At 39.0% G+C, this 18,841-nt stretch overlaps 1 protein-coding gene across 1 annotated transcript; it reads left to right on the top strand.

Annotated features, from left to right (window-relative positions):
• Positions 1-4,494: 4,494 nt before the first annotated feature.
• Positions 4,495-13,645, top strand: LOC118824379 (nuclear factor 7, brain-like). The gene is made up of 6 exons (XM_036594495.1): positions 4,495-4,990; positions 6,742-6,837; positions 7,096-7,329; positions 8,843-8,913; positions 9,007-9,122; positions 11,022-13,645. Exons 1-6 carry the CDS (start codon positions 4,553-4,555, stop codon positions 11,540-11,542), a joined length of 1,476 nt encoding a protein of 491 aa, XP_036450388.1. The 5' UTR covers positions 4,495-4,552; the 3' UTR covers positions 11,543-13,645.
• The last annotated feature ends 5,196 nt before the right edge of the window (positions 13,646-18,841 follow it).

An 18,841-nucleotide genomic window follows, 5' to 3' on the forward strand; every position in this document is an offset into this window, starting at 1 on the left:
GACCACCACAGAGCAGGTATCATTTGGGTGGTGGATCATTCTCAGCACTGCAATCTGTAGGACTGCTAGCCTAGCCACTGAGCTATAGGCTAATGAATAAAACCAAGCTAGAATTAGTGTAAATTTTACCTCAGTTGTCGAACGAAATCATAAAGAAAACAACAATTTTATCTTTATTCTGCATAAAATGGACACCAGAGACACATTTTTCACTCTTTAACTCGAGAAAAGAAGCCAAACTGAGGTAAAATATCTGCACAGCCATGGAGCTACCTTGCTAACTGTAGCTAGCTTAGCTTGTCCCCCTCATCTGAATCATTTCTGCTGTTTGAGTAATTCTTTCTCTCCACTGTAATGACAATTTAAGTTGCTACAGTTCTATGGTTGCAGTAAAATGGCTTCCTTGCAGTAACATTAGCCGTCTACCCTTCCTTTGCTTTCACCAGCTAACGAAAAAAAAATAGTCCAACTGCAAAAATTCACTCCAGTTTTCCAAAAGTTCCTCCTTCCTTGAAGCTACATCATCAGAGGGGGTATTTCGGGGGTATTTAGTGCTTACTTTAGCTTTAGCTAGCTAAAGTAAGCGCTAATATTAGGAATGTAGGCTCATAAAAGTGGTGATTTTGTCTCAAAATGCTTGGAAGACATTCAAAATATGATGTTAGATCAAACTAATGTGATTTTCATTCTTTCAAAGACAATATTATTATCGATAAAAACCCTTTGCCGAGGATGAGATTGTGGCCAGTATGTTTTTCGGTCCACTGTTCCAGATTATAACTTATTTACTGTATTTAAATAATAATAGGGTGAGTTAAGGGTGACATAAGGTCAAATGGGACATTATAGCTATACAGGGTTTATTTTCTTGCCTGATGAGTGAAAATAAAAACTGTTTTTGCCCATCCCTGGCTGTGAAACCACATAATCAAAATTGCATGTGATGGAAACATGAATACAATGTACTACTACGACAAAATCAGCCACAAATTTGTTAAGATCTTGTTTGTGCTTTTGGAATTAGGTTGTTTTATTTTGTCCTATTCACCCAAGCATGGTTTGAGTGCATGGGTGCATGGTTTTGGGTTATTGGGACAGTGCTAAAAGGCTTTGCTAATGAAGAAAAGGATCATCCTGGCCATGGAGAACCACTGTGTGTGCTACATAAGTGGTTCCCAACCTTTTCATTTGTGTGAACCACTAATTAACCACAAAAATGTTCATGGACTAGCGGATGTTGCTACTTGTTTTTCCTAGCCAGCTGGTTAACCCTAATACACTAACCATGCCAAACCTAACACTACATTTAGCCTTGACCTCTAAAACCATTCCTGACAACTCCTGATTGACCCCTTTAAATCCCAGGCTTATTACATACTAAATCTAATTATTCAGTACCTACAGGGACTTCAGTGTAAACGGCCTGAGCTAGTGTGTCATAAAACTTTAGGCCCGCTGGAAGGCCCTGTGTTTTAAGGGGTTAATCTATCACAGAGAAGCATGTTTTTTTTGCTTCAATTCAATTTGCGGGATGAGGATTAAGGGAGGAAGTCAGAGGGGAGGGGATTCTTGTGACAGCAACAGGAAAGGCAGCTTTATACTGCATGAATTGTGGACAGATTTTTAAACATTTAGTAATAAAATGTAACAGAAATTAATATGGAGTCTTAATTTAATTACTTCATTAATGATGAAATTGAAAAGGAAAATGTGCACGTGAAATTATATCAAAGTATGAATTAAATTGTGAAATAAATATGCTTACACTAGCCTAGATCAATGATGAGATGTGCTGTCCCAATCACCCAAATGTTACAAAAAAACAAAGGTGTTGGGTTAGTTTACACAAAAGGCTATTCCATGCCTCCTTGGAACACGATATAACCTCCTTTTCATCACAGATGGATATATAACATCTTCAGAATTACTGAAATGTATCATGCATTGGGATAATTTTTTTTAAATTCATGGCTAGAAAGCTTAAACAAGGTGGAAATTCAAAAACTGTCCTAATCACTCTTAATTTACATATCACTGCTGTCGGAAAAAATACTCGTATCTCCATTTTTGTCGTTTTTCAGTTTTTGACATAATTAGAAAATGCCTGTCGTTCTTTACATGGTTTGTAAATTTCATGCTGAAAGGACCAAAAGAATCTGGACGAGATTACTTGGAAAAAAGTCTGGTTCCATTGACTTACATTAAAAGTAAAGTAGGTTTTTTCCTTCTCCTGTAAGTTGTCATTTTGGAGATACAAGGTTTTCTTCTGACAACAGCTATATATATATATATATATATATATATATATATATATATATATATATATATATATATATACATACCTGAGCCAGGCAAAAAGAAGAATGTAGATCTAGTGAGAGCTTAAAATTAAAGTGGGATTGAGGACTAGGTTGAGAAATCCTGAACTAGAATGTAATTTATGAATGCTATGTTGGGTTTGGCTTATTGTTCACATTTGCACAACAATGTCGCCCTTTTTTCCACATTTTGACGGACCAGTTTGGTTAGTTTTTTTTTGGTTTGTTTTTGTTACGTTACAGTGTTCTGTGCTTCAAAGACTTTGGAATGAGGATACATCTTGGTAGCTTTGATCATCAAACTATTTTAGGCCGCTGAATCATTTTTTCCAATAATACACTTGGACGGTATAGGACCTATTTGCCATATAGGCCACAGTTATGTATAGTTTTACCAATAGAACGAAGGAAGAAGAGGAGGAAGAGGAGCTCTTCTTGTAGCTTAAACAGGAATAAACAGAAAACAGAAACAAAACATCCACTTTGTGGCTTGTACATCATTTAATTCCTTTACTTTAGTTTAACATGTTTAATATATCATTTATTACACTTCCCTCGTAGAATACATTATGTGTATTGACTGCATTTAAGTGATTGTACCCTTGAATGTACAGTCAACACTGTTTTCTGTTATATGAGGGCTAAAGTTCTTGTTTTTGCAGGGCGGGGAGGAGCATAAGTATAAATAACTCACATCGGCTAGTGGCACCCTTATGTAACTAAGATTCCAAGAATTGTTTGACAACTGTCAATATAGTCAAGATCCAATGAAAAGCCCAGTATTTTTGAGCATATTCACTTTATAGGCACTTGAGATGATAAACGGGCAATATTGACCCTCTACACCTCCACAATCATACAAATCAGATATTAAAACTTTATACAAAACTTTAAACAATACACTTTTATCTGCACTATATATTTGTCACATAGTGTTAAAGGTGTCTGATTTTTGAGCCAATATAAGCACACTACACCTTTTTTCCAACAACAAATGGTTTAAAATTTTATGTGAGGTCATAACTTTTGAGAAATTTTCAATGACTTTTATTTAAATTAACATATGTTAAATTACCAAAATAAATGATGCAGTGATACACATTTGCTTTGTTATTGCTAGCTGAAATCTGGATTTATTTTGGTTGGAGAAGGGGTGGTATTAGGGCAACTTTAGCCCTCTATGTCTGTCTGTACAACATTGAAACACATCAGATTTCAAACTTTGGTATTTATTACTTGTATTACAACATACTTCTGGCAACTAGGTATTTGTCATATAGTATTAAAGGTGTCAGATTTACGAGCTATTAAAAAATGAAGAAAATGTCACACCTTCCCAAAGGTCAAAGGTTCAAACTTTGATAAGTCATAACTTTTCAACTGTTGATACTAGATGTATGAACTTCTTGGGGATTTTTCTTTGAATTAAGATGTATTAGCCTACAAAAAAGAAAAGATTCAGTGATACATATTTGCTATGTTATGGCCAGCTGAACATATTTTAATTTGAATTTTTCCAGGGTTTAGGTCAACTCTGCCCCTCGATATCTCCATACTGAAACACATTAGTTATTTCAAACTTTGGTATTTGTTACTCATATTACAATACACTTTGGGCAACTGGGTACTTGTCATATTGTATAAAAGGTGTCTGATTTATGAGGCATTAAAAAAGTTTTTCCCTTTTTCCCAATAACCTTTTAAGGCAAAGCCCACTTTGTAAAGTCTATATCTCAAAGACTAATAAAGATACAAGCCTAAAATTACATACTATTGCACATGCTGATATATTTCATGATATTATTACACAAGCTTGAATTGGTGATTTCACATAGACTGACTCACATATATAACAATTTTTAAATAAAAAAAATCAATTAAAAAATGATAATTTGACATGTTTCATGGGCCAAGAGATCAGATGCTTCAGAAACTCAAAAAACTGCTTTTGCTTTAAATATCAAATCACATCGTTAGGAATTAAATGATTGATTGAACAGTATAGCAGCTCTGCTGTTTGCTAACCTGAGCAGTGACATTCAAAGTTGAATTTGCCAGTTTCACTTGTGTGTTGTTTCAGTAGGCTGCAGATCCTGTTTGACCTGAGCCAGGTTGGGAGGTACAGTACTATACATAACACACATCAAAAGTGTCATTGTTGTGTTTGTTTCAGAATCAAGAAGGAAGGAGCAGTGTGAGGTGAACTTTATCGAACAGCAGCGTCTTCACTTACAATGGCCTCCCGGCTGTCTTGGCAGATCAAGTGCTCATTGTGTTTAGGTGATTTCACTGATCCGGTCAGTCTGTCTTGCGAACACTCTTTTTGCCGCCAGTGCATTACAGGTCACCTGCGGGCCAGCCTGGGCCAAAGCTTCTGCCCGGATTGCCAAAAGCCTTACATAGCTGGAGACCTGCGGCCCAGCCGGCTGCTCAGGAATGTGACGGAAGCTGTACGGGAGCATCTCACAGTCCAGAAAGCCAAAGGGATCATGACTTCACCTACCGATTCTCCAGCAGGCCTGATGGACACGCTGGTATGTGCTGAACACGATGAGAAGCTCAAACTCTTCTGTGAAACGGACCAGAAGCTGGTATGCGTGGTGTGTCGAGATGGGCAGAAGCACAAGGACCACCAGTTCAAACCTGTGAAAGAGGCGGCTCAGATAGTGAAGGTAAAAATCCGCTCAAACACAGTGGTATGAACACCCCGAGTCAAATGAGAACACATCCTCTACAGAAAGCGTTTTTCTGCAGTTTTAGAGCACAATTTCTGTTCATTTTCTATAAAGTTATACTGGAAATTATATTGGAAAAAAAAACATAAAATATAAAATGTGCCATAACTTCAGCACAGGCCACATTTTATTTTCTATTTCTTTCCAATATGTATAAATTAAGCAAATAAACAGTAGTTGTGCAGACATCAAGACATGTAATTTGACCAGGGGTGCCCTCACTTTTGTATACAACTGTACGCGAGGCTTGTTCACACATGCTTTAAACTGTGAATTCCACAGATTTTTCAAAATTTCTGCATGATTCACTGGTTTAGATGTAAACAACGTCATTCAGATTCAATGTGAAATTGTTCATTGTAAAAAAGCTCTGATTTCTTTACATGGTGGTGATAGGAACCAGGTGTCGTGATGTCTACAGCACAAATATAGCCATTTTATTTATCCAAAATGACCAGTGAACCTACACTAGTCTCCTGAGTTTTTATGTGTAATGGTGGTAATGGCAAAATAGTGATAAAACCCAAAACAATAATTTTCTTTGGGGACTATTTTGTCTAATTTCTCTCAGCGCCCCATGTTCTTTTCCTATGTTGCGCTAGCATCAAGCTAACAGGTTTAATACTACATAGCTCTGGCCAGCACACCGCTGAAGCTTGTAACAGACATTCAACACACAATTGAAGCTTGTAACAACAATTTTTTCTTAATATTTTGGTTTTACAGCGAATTCTGCAGGAAATATTTCACAATTAAAGCCTCTGAATATTACTGAATGTTAGCAATCTGCCAAGCTGGTTGTTATACAAAGCTGTGTTATGTCTACTATGGTATCAGGCCTTTTACTTCACCTACACACAATATTTTTATTTCCACAATAGCATTATATGTTTCCATAAATTTCCATAAAATACTGCTTGTTTTTGAGCTCCCACAGTTGAATTATGCATTTTTCTTCAATAACATTGATTTAATACAGTAGATTTCTGTGAAAATATGTATGATTTAGAAAATGGGGCACAAACTGGGTTTTCAACTTTGTAGTTCAGCAAATATTTCTAAAATTGTTTTATAGTGTTTAAATGTTATTTTTTGTACTCAATTTTTTATGTCAAGAAAGCTGCAGTTGTGCTGTCCATTTCATCTCAACATGGCCGTCTTTGTAGGGAGGTGTGAACTGTTTTCACAGCTGGGGGTTCTCATCCCTCCCCTTTCAGCCATCGTTGCTCACTAGCAGCTCAACACAACAGTGTTGAGTCACAACATTTCACACAGAGTGCCAACAGTGTCTTAATTAGTCTGATCACAGAGTTATGGGCGAATATTTAATTTGATTTCATTAATTACAAAAATCTGAGTTGATTTCCATTCTACCAGTGAAATGGTCAGGGCCCATATCTGATCCAGTTTTGCTCTGTAGAAGTGTCCAATTAGCTAGCCGTAACATAATTTAACTTCTCGTCGGTGTGCTTTCTATTCTTGTGTTATTGCAATTTTAATCTTGGCAGGAAGGTTCTGCCCAGGAACACAAGTCTGTTCTTCACATTTTAGTAGTAATAAATGTCTGTTTCAGTTTGAACTTTTGATTAAAAACATCCTAGACTATTACTGATTTTTAAAGGACTGTAATCTTTCACTTTTACTGACTCTACTGTATCACTTTTTACCACTCCCTTTTGGTTCTGTAGGGAATAGTGAAGGGTGCGCTAGGCTTCCTGGCCAAAGAGAATAGAGAGCTGGAAGACATGACCCAAAAACAGGCAGCTGAGATCACTAAAACTGAGGTAAGACAGTTTCATGGATTTAAGAAGTGAATTCATGATATAATTCAAAACATAAATGCCAGATAATATGATTAGCACACTGCAACTAGCACATTGCCTGCAACATATTTCTTGTGAAACATACGTACCACTAGTCATTATTCTTTAAAACCGTGTGTCTCACTCAGAGTTGTAACAGATTTCCAAAGAGGGACTCACTAACTACTAGGAACCAAACTCAACCTGAAACCAAAATATTTTATACCCTTTTTATCAAAGTTGAGATCCACACGCCTGTCAGCCCAGACATCTGCCCATTTGGCGGAGTTGCACCAGTTCCTGAGGAAGAAAGAAGAAGAGGCAAAGAAGCAACTGGAGGACAAGGAGAAGGATGCTGTCAAATCTATGTGGAGGAACTCATCCAAAATCAGTGAAGAACTGATGGAAGGAAAAGAGACAGAGTGCATTCTTCAGTCTGCGCTGGATATTAGTCAACCTGACCGCTTTCTACAGGTAAATTCAGCAACATTGTTAAGTCGGCTTCTTCTTATTATTTTACAGTCAACCATGGTACAAGTATGCTGACACCTTAGCAACCACCTGAGATAGCATAGCAACGGCCTAGCAATACCTTAGTACCAACTCTTTTGAAATAGCCTAGCAATACCTTAGCAACCAAATGAAATATCATAGCAATGGCCTAGCAACACCCTAGCAACCACCTGGAATACCACATCAACAGCCTAGCAACACTTTAGCAATCATATAACAACTAACAAGCAACACTCTAACAATAAGCTGTAATACCAGAGCAACCTCGTAGAAAAAGCATAGCAACAGCATAGTAAAACCTTAGCAACCACCTGTGATAGCATAGCAGTGGCTTAGCAACACCTTAGCACCAACCCTTTTGGCTTCCATAGCAACAGTCTAGCAACACCTTAGCAACCAACTGGAATACCATAGCAATGGCCTAGCAAACAGGAATACAATAGCAATGGCCTAGCAACAACCTAGAAACACCCTAGCAACCACCTAGCAACAGCCTAACAACATCTTAACAACCACCTGGAATACCTTAGCAACAGCCTAGCAACACTTTAGCAAGCACATAACCAACATGCAACACCCTAACAACAAGCTGGAATACCATAACAACCCTATAGCAAAAGCATAGCAACAACATGGTATACCATAGCAACAGCATAGTAAAACCTTAGCAACCACCTGTGATAGCATAGCAATGGCTTAGCAACACGTTAGCACCAACCCTTTTGGCTTCCATAGCAACACCCTTGCAACACCTTAGCAACCAACTGGAATACCATAGCAATGGCCTAGCAAACAGGAATACAATAGCAATGGCCTAGCAACAACCTAGCAACACCCTAGCAACCACCTAGCAACAGCCTAACAACATCTTAACAACCACCTGGAATACCATAGCAACAGCCTAGCAACACTTTAGCAAGCACATAACAAACAACATGCAACACCCTTACAACAAGCTGGAATACCATAGCAACCCTGTAGCAAAAGCATAGCAACAACATGGTATACCATGGCAACAGCATAGTAAAACCTTAGCAACCACCTGGGATAGCATAGCAGCCACCTAGCAACACCTTAGCACCAACCCTTTTGGCTTCCATAGCAACAGCCTAGCAACACCTTAGCAACCAGCTGGAATACCATAGCAATGGCCTAGCAAACTGGAATACCATAGCAACAGCATAACAACATCTTAATGCCCACCTGGAATACTATAGCAACAGCCAAGCAACACTTTAGCAATCACATAAAAACCACCAAGCAGTGCTCTAACAACAAGCTGGAACACCATAGCAACCTTGTAGCAACACCATAGCAACTACCTGGTATTTCTATAGAAACAAAATTAAGTTAATTAATTTAGTTTTTTTGTCGGCTCTATTTTCTCGCACTGGGCACCAGTTATGTAAGTACTATAAACAAAGACGAGTATAAACCACATCACTCCTTTCTCATTGTTTATCTGCTTTTCCAGTGGTGGAATGAAAAGGGATTTGCTGTTTTAGAGGGGATGAAGCAGAAAGACAACACGGAAACTGAAATCAAGTATTTCAATAGAACTTTCAATAATTTTACATAAATTCAGTCATAATGGTTATTTTTTTTCAGCTTTAATTATTATTAATTCTATTATTGCAGGTACAGATCAAAGGTGAAAGGGCTTCATGTGATTCCTGACTCTCTCTTCCTCGGCCCGTACGAGACTCACCTGCAGTTCTTTGTATGGAAGGAGATGCTGGGAGCTGTTAAACCAGGTGAATCGAATGCTCACATGCATAGATATCATACAGTAATTCAGATCAGTGAATCTTAGCCAGAAGAAAATGAACAATAACAAAACTAACAGTAAAATGAACTTGTAAAACTGTCACTTCTATAGTTAATGAAAGCAAATCCTTGCGAAATTCCCAAAGGCCTTCGAATTGACCATCTCAGATTGGGTTAATATTATAAAGATATAATGTAGCACAGTAAATAATGTGTATAATTTTAGACTTTTATCTTCATAGTTGTGATATGAGCAAAACGCATTTGAAATGTATGTATGATGTGATTGTTTTGGGTACTTTTAGCAGTGTTTCCATTCAAAAGTTTGCAAAATCTGAAACAAATTTCCAAAAATTTGGTAAAAAAGAATACAAAATTACATTAAAGGAGCAATAAGTGATTTTCTACTTTGTCTTATGAAACAAGGTAAATGTTTGTGGCATTGTACACCAACACCTATCGCCGTGGGTGATGTGTAGAATCTATACTGCCCCCTGGTGGTGTGAAGTGGCAGTCGCCATCTCATAATTTGATAGCACGACAACAGTCTATGGCAGTGCTAGTGCATGTGAAAACCTGCTTGGAAAGGGAGGGGTGAGGGAGGGGCATTCAGTTGGTTGCAGTCTGCAACCTCACCACTATCCATCCATCATCTAAACCGCTTATCCTTCTGGGTCGCGGTGGGGTGCTGGAGCCTATCCCAGCTGTCATTGGGCGGAAGGCAGGATACACCCTGGACAGGTCACCAGTCCATCGCAGGGCAGACAGACAGACCCACACATTCACGCCTAGGGGCAATTTAGCACATCCAATTGGCCTGACTGCATGTTTTTGGACTGTGGGAGGAAACCGGAGTACCCGGAGGAAACCCACCCAGACACGGGGAGAACATGCTAACTCCACACAGAAATGACCCTGGTCACCCGGCCGGGAATCGAACCCAGGCCCTTCTTGCTGTGAGGCGACAGCGCTACCCACTGTGCCAAACCTCACCACTAGATGCCACTAAATCTTACACACTGCACCTTTAACTACTGTTATGCATTCCTGAGGATAATGTCACACGTTCACCCCGTATGACTCAAGAGTTTCAAGCCCCTGGGAAAATCAGTCTAGATGTAGCATGAATTTCATCTGCCAGTATGTTTATAATCAGATCCCTCATTTTTGGCATTTCTTCTTTAACCAACTTTTCCACTGCGTAGTTAAATTGTTGAGATGTAAACAAAGTCACTCAGAGTGGTTCAACAACAATAAAATGTTTGGTTTAACAATTTTTCTTTTGACAGTGCAATTTTCTAGTTCGATAATGTGCTCTGCCACACATTAACTGAGATCTTACACATCTCTTTTGTCTTTAGACATAACAATTCGCTCTTTTCACCAAACTCTAGGGAAACTGGACAAGTTGTCAGATCTACAAATATAATACGGCATATTGCAAAGTTTTTCAGAGGTATAGTTACAGTTTCTAGGGTATGAAGTACCATCTGGGTAAACCAGCTTGCTACAGCGCCACCCTGAGGCAGAGCAGTGCAGCAGCTCTAGTTAAGAATACCAAAGAATCACCAGAATTTTGATTTTGAGACATTTAAGGGGTCCCGGACCCCCAGGATCCCCTGTATTTCGCACCTTGTGCGAGAGTGGGTAGCGTTCTTCAAAGTTTTCCGCTGTTTTCACCTGATGTCACGTGTCACATGTCAGATCACAAAATGAACTACAACGGAATTGAACAGTTTGGTTGGGGCTGTTTAGAGGGGTTCATTTGGCTTGTTCACATAAGCACAGAAAACCCTGACTCAACCATGAGTCCACTTCAAACACCCCTAGTCTCAAGCTAGTCCATTAGTGGCTTCAGTTAATCACTGTTCTTCTCTTTGCTTCAGTTCCTGAGAGTTTGAGCATAAAGGACCCTGCAGACTCCTACCTGAAGGTGGCCCCAGGAGGTGCACACGTATGGCAGGCCGAGAGGAAGTCCAGCTATTTTAAGGGCTACAATCCTGGCGTCGTTTCCACGGAGACCTTCCAAACCGGACAGCACTACTGGGAGATTGAAGTGGGAAAGAAGTTAGACTGGAGCGTCGGAGTTAAGATGGAGAAGGAACCACAAAAAGCATCATCAAAATCAAACGGGATCCATCTCCACCTCAGGCAGGGCAAAGGATATATCTTCAGTTCTGATGGAAAAGAGTTTCCTGCTGCGATCAAAGGAAAGCCCAGCAAAATTGGGCTCTACCTTGACTGTGAGAGAAAGCAGATCTCTTTCTATGATGCTGACGTCATGGCTCTGATTCTTGTAACAGGCTACAGTTCAGACCTGCCCTGCTCCATTAGTCTTTTTCCAGGGCTTTATCTTGATGGAACAAACAACGACCCTGTCACAATATGCTCATATAAGTGTAAGTAAGATAGGTTTTCACATTCTGTTGGCAACGCAACCCACACTGCCAAACATCTACCTAACCGACAACGTGGACTCATGCTGCCAGCCAACAAAAACACCTCTTTGATGTTATAAAGGTGTCAAAGGCTGATGTCGTTAAGTGGAAAATATTTAGTATGATTGAATAACTTAAAAAATCCCAACCCTGGGACTTTCTTTACAAGATCTTCTTTCTTGTTATTTATCTTTAAGTAGTTTGGTCCTCAACCAACAACTATACAAAACTGACCAATACAACACTATTGTTATCCAATATTCTTCTTCTTTTTCTTCTTAATTTCTGTCGGATATTTGTCTGCTAACTTGTCCTGCAGTTTTTGAGGCATTGACACTGAGCCAACTCCAGAATGTTTGGTCTGATTGTGAGATGTGGACCTTTTCTGTCCAGCTTTCTTTATTTGATGTAAGGTTTCCACATAGCAACCATTTGTTCCCATAGGAATTAGTGTGACCAAAAGTTTGACCTTCTTGGGTCACAATGATGCAAGAACACATGCAATGCACTGGCAACCACCTGGGATACCATACAGATGACCTAATAACACCCTGGCAACCTCCTGGAGTGTCATAACAACTATCTAGCAACACAATAGCAAGCACAAGAGACACCATAGCAGCTGCTAAAAAAAACCCTAGCAACCATGTGGCATACTATAGCAACCAAACAGCATCACCATTACAGCCGCCTGGAACACTATAGCAACTGCCTTGCTACTACTAGGGATACAATAGAAAACATCTAGTAACACCCTAGCAACCTCCTGGAACACCATAGCAACTGCCTTCTGTACCAGGGATACAATAGAACATCTGGTAGCACCCTAGCAACTACATGGAACACTATTAACTGCCTGCCAACTACCAGGGATACAATAGTAAACATCTAGTAACATCCTAGCAACCACCTGGAACACCACAGCAACTGCCTGGCAACCACTAAGAATACAATAGCAAACATCTAGTAACACCCTAGCAACCAACAGGAGCCCCATAGGAACAGCCTTCTGTACCAGGGATACAATGGCAAACATCTAGTAACACCATAGCAGCCACCTGGAACACCACAGCAACTGCCTGGCAACAACCAGGGCCTGATACGTCACTGGATCCTCTGAATTACTGAATTACTCATAGAGAAAACCAGCTCAGACCCAGAGCTCCAAATATGGGCATGAACGTGACCAAACGCGACCAAAAGTTTGTATACCCTGGTGTCACCATGATGCATATACACATGCAACACCCTAGCAACCACCTGGGATACCACACAAACTCTGAAGCCATGAATGACACAAGTTCAGAGGTCTATTTATGGTGTAATGTGGTGTTTTTTAGTTAAGAGGGTGTATAAAGTGTGAAATCAGAATCCTTGTAGGCTTTCACTCTCGACGACCCTTGAAGACCCTTCAAAAGCTCTAAGAACCTTTTATCATGAGAGAAACCGCTGCGTAAGCCTGTGGAAACAAACCAATTGTTTCCAGTCACATCACTGAGTACTGTATGTACCATGTGAACATCTGTGTAGGAATGTTAAGTGGGAAGCCTATCTTTAACCTTTTTAGTGAGGTTAACACACAGAATGTGCTTTCAAACATGATACACTTTGTCTGTCTGGGCTCTGGATCGGTCTTGTGTAATCAAGCCCACGCATTTCCGTTCTCGCTTCTTTTTCTGGACGTTCTCCAACTGACACTAAAATTCTTGACTACTTTTCAAAAGCCCACTTGAGTTCTATAATAAGTCCTTGGTGTAAATATGCAGTTTATTTCAGAACCAGCATCATAGCAAATCATTTGCATTTGTATGATTCATATATACTTTGTGATTTTTACATCTAGTCTGTACACAATGATATAACTGTACAACTATTATAACTGTATGACTGTATTTTCTCATCTGTTTATTTGTTTTTGTTTTTAAATGCCCATACCCTACATTTTTCTTGTATTTTATTTCCTCTCATGGTCCACTTAGACTGTTTGTGTGGTTTTATGTGCCAAAAACATAATTCATATTTACATGATTATCTTCCAACTGTTCCTTATCCTTTATAAATTTAAATTTAAATGTAATACTTTGTATATTTTTCTTGTAATCTTTGTACATATACATATATATCTTTATACTTTTATTGTTTATTCTATTTTATATATTGTTTGTATATTTCCTGCTGCTCTGTCTTCTGTGCTGCTGTAACACCGCATATTTCCCCGTTGTGGGATTAATAAAGGATTATCTAATCTAATCTAATCTAATCTATAATTAAACAGGCTGTTTTTGTTATTGTGCCTTTAAGACAAATATATTTCGCTGTTTTCAGTTTTTGACCTAAGTTGAAAATGCCTGTTCTCCTTTACATTGTGTGTAAATTTCATGATAAATGGACCAAAATAAACGGCCCAAAATGACTTGGAAAGACGTCTGGTTCCATTGACTGACATTAAAAGTAAAGTACGGTTTTTCCTTCTCCTTTAAGTTGTCATTTTGGAGATACGAGGTTTTGTTCTGACAGCAGCGATATGTAAATGAGCTCTGTTCTAAGAGCCCTGTGTGCTGCTTCATTCGAAAGCAGTTGGGCCTGAAACACTCCTTATAACTTCAGTGTGAGTGGGCGGGGCTAAACTGATGTAGGCTGAATAGGTGAATATATGTGTTTTTCTTACATCACAAAAAGAGTGAATTCAAAATATAGCTTCATTTACATATATACACTGTCTGGACTGGGGAGTTCTGAATCATGTTTACATTTTATCTCTTGCTCTTATTTTTAAAAAGTGAGGTAAATTCAGTTTTTTGTGGTATGGGCCATTTATATAAATCACTACTGTCTTTTGCGCTGTAAACATTTTTGGGTTATCAAAACACTGTTTCCAAATATAGTGTATTTTTATCATAATGTACAGATACAGTTTGTCACTTCATTGGATGTGATGTGTGATAAGGGTATTTGGTCACTGGTATAAAAACCATCAGTAGTAGTCAGTGTTTCCATTACGTATGTCTCCAATCCAGATGTTTATGTATTGTAAACTTAGCAATCTGCTGAAAATAACCATTAACATGCACATAGATGTAATCCAGGCAAAATTTATGCACCTGTATATAATCACTTGTTACCATAACAACAAGATGTTTATGCGCTGTGATGCAAATGCACATTCCTGGAGCGTATGCAGATCCTGATTGTGAAAGTGAACAGATTTATGTTTATTATTCTTCTTTAATGAACCAGCCTTGAAATAATGACTCAAAATATTGAATTAGTATCTCAAAATAATGACTTACGTTCTCAAATGATTGTCTTATTATCTCAAAATAATAATGTACTTTCTCAAAATATCGACTTAGTATTTTGAAATAATTACTTATTCTCTCAAAATATTGACTTAGTATATCGGAATAATGACTTACCTTCTCAAAATATTGACTTAGTATCTTGAAATAATGACTAGCTTTGTCAAGATATTGACTTACTGGTTCAGAATAATGACTTATCTCAAGATTTTGACTTAGTATCTTGTAATAATGACTTACTTTCTCACATTTTTCGACTTATCTCAAAATAATACCTTGCTTTCTCAAATTGTTGATTTATTATCTTAAAATAATGACTTGTGCTCTCAAAGTCTGAAACATCTGAAATAATGACCCACGTTCTCAAAATATTGACTTAGTATGTTGAAATGACTTACAGTGTCAAAGTAATGACTATTTCAAAATGCTTTACTTTCTCAGAATAATGACTCACTTTCTGAAAATTCATACTATGTTGAAATGATTTACTATGTGTACTTAATTAAATAATGACTTGTTATTGTGAAATAACTACTTACTTTCTTGAAATGTCATAACTTTCCTTTCATTCTTTCCACATAATATCTCAAAATCATAAGAAAAGAAGTCTGTATTTTGGGATGAGTCCATATTTTAAGCAAATCAGATCATTATGTTGCAATACTAAGTCAATTTTTCGAGAAAATAAGTCATTTCTTTGACATACTGCTGCCTGAAACTCTCCTCTACATGGTGGGAATGGGCCTCCATCCTCTTCTGCTTTAAGTGTTTATATAATGGTTTTTCATTTGGCCAGATTATTACAGGATTCATTGGGCTGCAGGTAAACATAGCGTCTGAGGTCCTGACGTAGTGGACAGCTTGTTTGTTTTGGGCTCTTTTAAACACAGCTCTGATTTAGACAGCTGTGTGTTCTGCTTGGAACATGATGTTTGCATTTTAGTGGAGGCCAAAAAGAAAGAAAAAGGAAGGAAACAGAAAAGCGTGAAGTCTCAGCCAGGGGCGTCCCACATTAGAACGTGCGCTCTCATGCTTGACCAGACCAGCTTGATCTAGATACGTTTCACAAGTTGTTCTCCTGCTGCAGAGTCAAGGTTAGAACTTGACTCACTGTTTCTACTCAATGCTGTGTCACCAACAGTTTTCTGCTCTCTCTCTCTCAATCTCTCTCTCTCTCTCTGATTGAGTTCAGGAGTCCATGGTCCACTTCACCGCCTAAAACCAATGTCCATGTTTACCCTGCAAGCGGTCAGACTCATCTCACTGTTTTATTTAGCTCCACTATTGACGGCAGTGACCTATAAGCACAGTCACCCAAACTGAACACAAGGTAACCTGTTCTTGTGGCGTCTAACAAATAGATGTGGTTCGCAGTGGCCTAAAGAACGAAAAACCTTCTGAGATTTCAGAGATGTTGACCCACTACAGGCCGAAAGTTCAGAAGCCTTTGTAAATGTAAATGTGATTTAATTTGGTGCAAAGCGCCTCATGGACCTGGCTTGAGGTGGGCTGAAGATTCTCCACAAGAGGGCGCCCTTAGCACTGCAGTAGCCGTTGGTGCTTCATAAGAGTGGTGCTTTAGATCAGTGACACTGTGATGTCTTTCAGGAGAAAATGCCAAATCCCATTTTTTATCTTTACCCCTACCCCTTGTTTTCGAGTGTCTCTTTGCCCCTTGGAACTGAGTTACAAGGGGTAGTGGTTGAAATCTTCCCTACAAAGTGGGACCCTCAAATAAAGAAGAACTTTACTTCATTAACAGCTACTAGTGCTGCTCTGTAGGCGACCCTGCCAGTCTGCAGTGATAGCAGAGGAGGGTAAAGTTCAGCTCCTCACTGCTGGGCTTTAGTTACGTTTAGGGAATCATATACCTTGAAAGGGGGGGGCAATTATTTATTATCGCCCACCTCTAATTCTTCAGTGATATGAAGCTAAAGTCAGCTATTCGCCAGCTTCTCGTTGAAATTTTCCCGTTCCACCTTAAATGGTGCAGCAGTTACATTCTGGCAACCCCTGCATCAGAACTGCTGCACTATTTAAGGTGGAACGGGAAAATTTAGCCAGCTACCGCGACATCAGCAAACTAGTAGTGTTTTTTTTCTGCTTGTTATGAAGAAAAGGACCATAATACACTGAAACAACATTAAACTAAGACAATACAGTCGTTATCATAATTTTTAACAGAGAAAATTCTCACATTTGTGGGTTTCTTTGGTCTCCTGTTCAGCCATCTTGCCGTTTTTTCTTTTTTTTTTCTCATAACACTCTGTTTGGAGTGTCTCTGAAAAACCTCTGTTTGGAAGGCCATGTGGCCCAAACACTTCGCCCTGCCCCTCTATCTCAACAACAATCAGGACACCCTACCCCTAAACATGAACACGCAAAACGGAGGGGTAAGGGCTAAGTGGTAGGGGCGAGGGGTTAAACAGGATTGGGCCCTCCTTTCAGTTTTTCGAGAGCAAGTCTTAGAAGTTGGTTGTACTTTCTGCTTCTCACGATCCAAGTAATCAAACACGCTCAGTGATGTTTAGTGACTCTTGAAGATAAAATCTTTAAGGACTGTTGAAGAGACAGTTACAGTGGGAAGTCACGCTGGTCTAATCTGATCTAGGATTGTTTATGTTTGTCAGAAGTAAACTAAATGAAGGATGGTCTCTGACTTTTCACAGAACTGTGGGAGAAATGAACTTTAGTTTGGCTACATTGTGAAAACATAATAGTTTCGCTTAACAGTCGAACTAATACAAATTACTAATACAAATCTAGTATCTACCTTAGTGACGGATGTCAATCTAGTTAAGATCAGTTAAGTTGGATAAATCTTACAGTGTGTTTTGCCCAAAAGGCTTCCCAGCATTCTTCCCAGCGGGTTTCTTGGTTTCTGTTGACCCCTTAAATGGCCGGGGACTCTCGACGGTCCCAAAGTTTTATTACACACCTCTATAACATAAGAATAGTTCAACTAGATTGCACTGAAGTCCCTGTAGTTACTGAACAATAAGCCTTAGTATGTAATAAGCCTGGGATTTTAAGGGGTTAATATATTAATATATATTTGTGAATATATTCTCTTTGCTAACGGTTATTTTTTTATTTCAGAACATACTTTAATGTTAGATGAAGTGTGCATTGGACATGTTATTCTCAACATGATGGAGTTCTGTGTTCAGGTTTTAGGCAGGAATGTTAACAGAACAGCAAACATACATTAACATGAGTCATCAGAAATGGCTGATTCTAGTCTAATCTATTCCAATTACTCATACGAAACAGTCCATTAACCCAAGAAAGGGTGCTTAACAGAAGGTAATGTAATTCATGATTAAGCAGGTGTGAAAGCAGAGCTCTGCCAGCTCAGTGGACACCAGTTATAATGACCGGGCTGTTTGAGTTGATCTTGAGCTGACAGTGTGGATCTCTGCACATTAGACAGTAACTGTGACTCAGATGTACAGTTACTTAAGAGTGAACCTGTTCAGTAACCTCGTTTTTTCGCAGCAGTGAGTTTGCGTGATTTTGTAAAGTCAGCTAAATGAAGGGTACAGTAGGTACCCCCTGTGTATCATAAAAGTAATGACTCGCTGAATCAATGTGGACATCATGTTCTGAGATGTTCATGTTTTTGAGAGTGTTGAAATTTTCACATTTCGTAATAAGTTTTATTATTGCTCAACTGGAACTTTCCCTGCTCCTGCTCTTCCCGCCAGCTCCAGCCTCCTCCAGATTCCTGCTGCGTTTGGCATTGGCCTCTTTCTCTCTCTCACTCTTTCTCTCAGCCCTCCACTCTTTCTGCCTCTCTCTCTCTCTCTCTCTCTCAGCCCTCCAGTCTCTCTGCCTCTCTCTCTCTCTCTCTCTCTCTCTCCCTCTGTCTCTCTCTTTCACTCCCTCTCTCTCTCCTTCTCTCTTGCCCCTCCACTCTCTCCCTCTCTCTCTCCCCCTGTTTTTGGCAGTGGCCTCCCTCTCTCTCTC

Source organism: Colossoma macropomum, unplaced genomic scaffold, assembly GCF_904425465.1.
Source record: "Colossoma macropomum unplaced genomic scaffold, Colossoma_macropomum, whole genome shotgun sequence".
Lineage (NCBI taxonomy): Eukaryota > Metazoa > Chordata > Actinopteri > Characiformes > Serrasalmidae > Colossoma > Colossoma macropomum.

Coding starts and splice junctions, on each gene's coding strand:
- LOC118824379 (XM_036594495.1), top strand. CDS start 4,553: ATGGCCTCCCGGCTGTCTTGGCAGATCAAGTGCTCATTGTGTTTAGGT. Junction 6,838..7,095: donor CTGAGATCACTAAAACTGAG/GTAAGACAGTTT, acceptor TTTTTATCAAAG/TTGAGATCCACACGCCTGTC. Junction 8,914..9,006: donor AACACGGAAACTGAAATCAA/GTATTTCAATAG, acceptor CTATTATTGCAG/GTACAGATCAAAGGTGAAAG.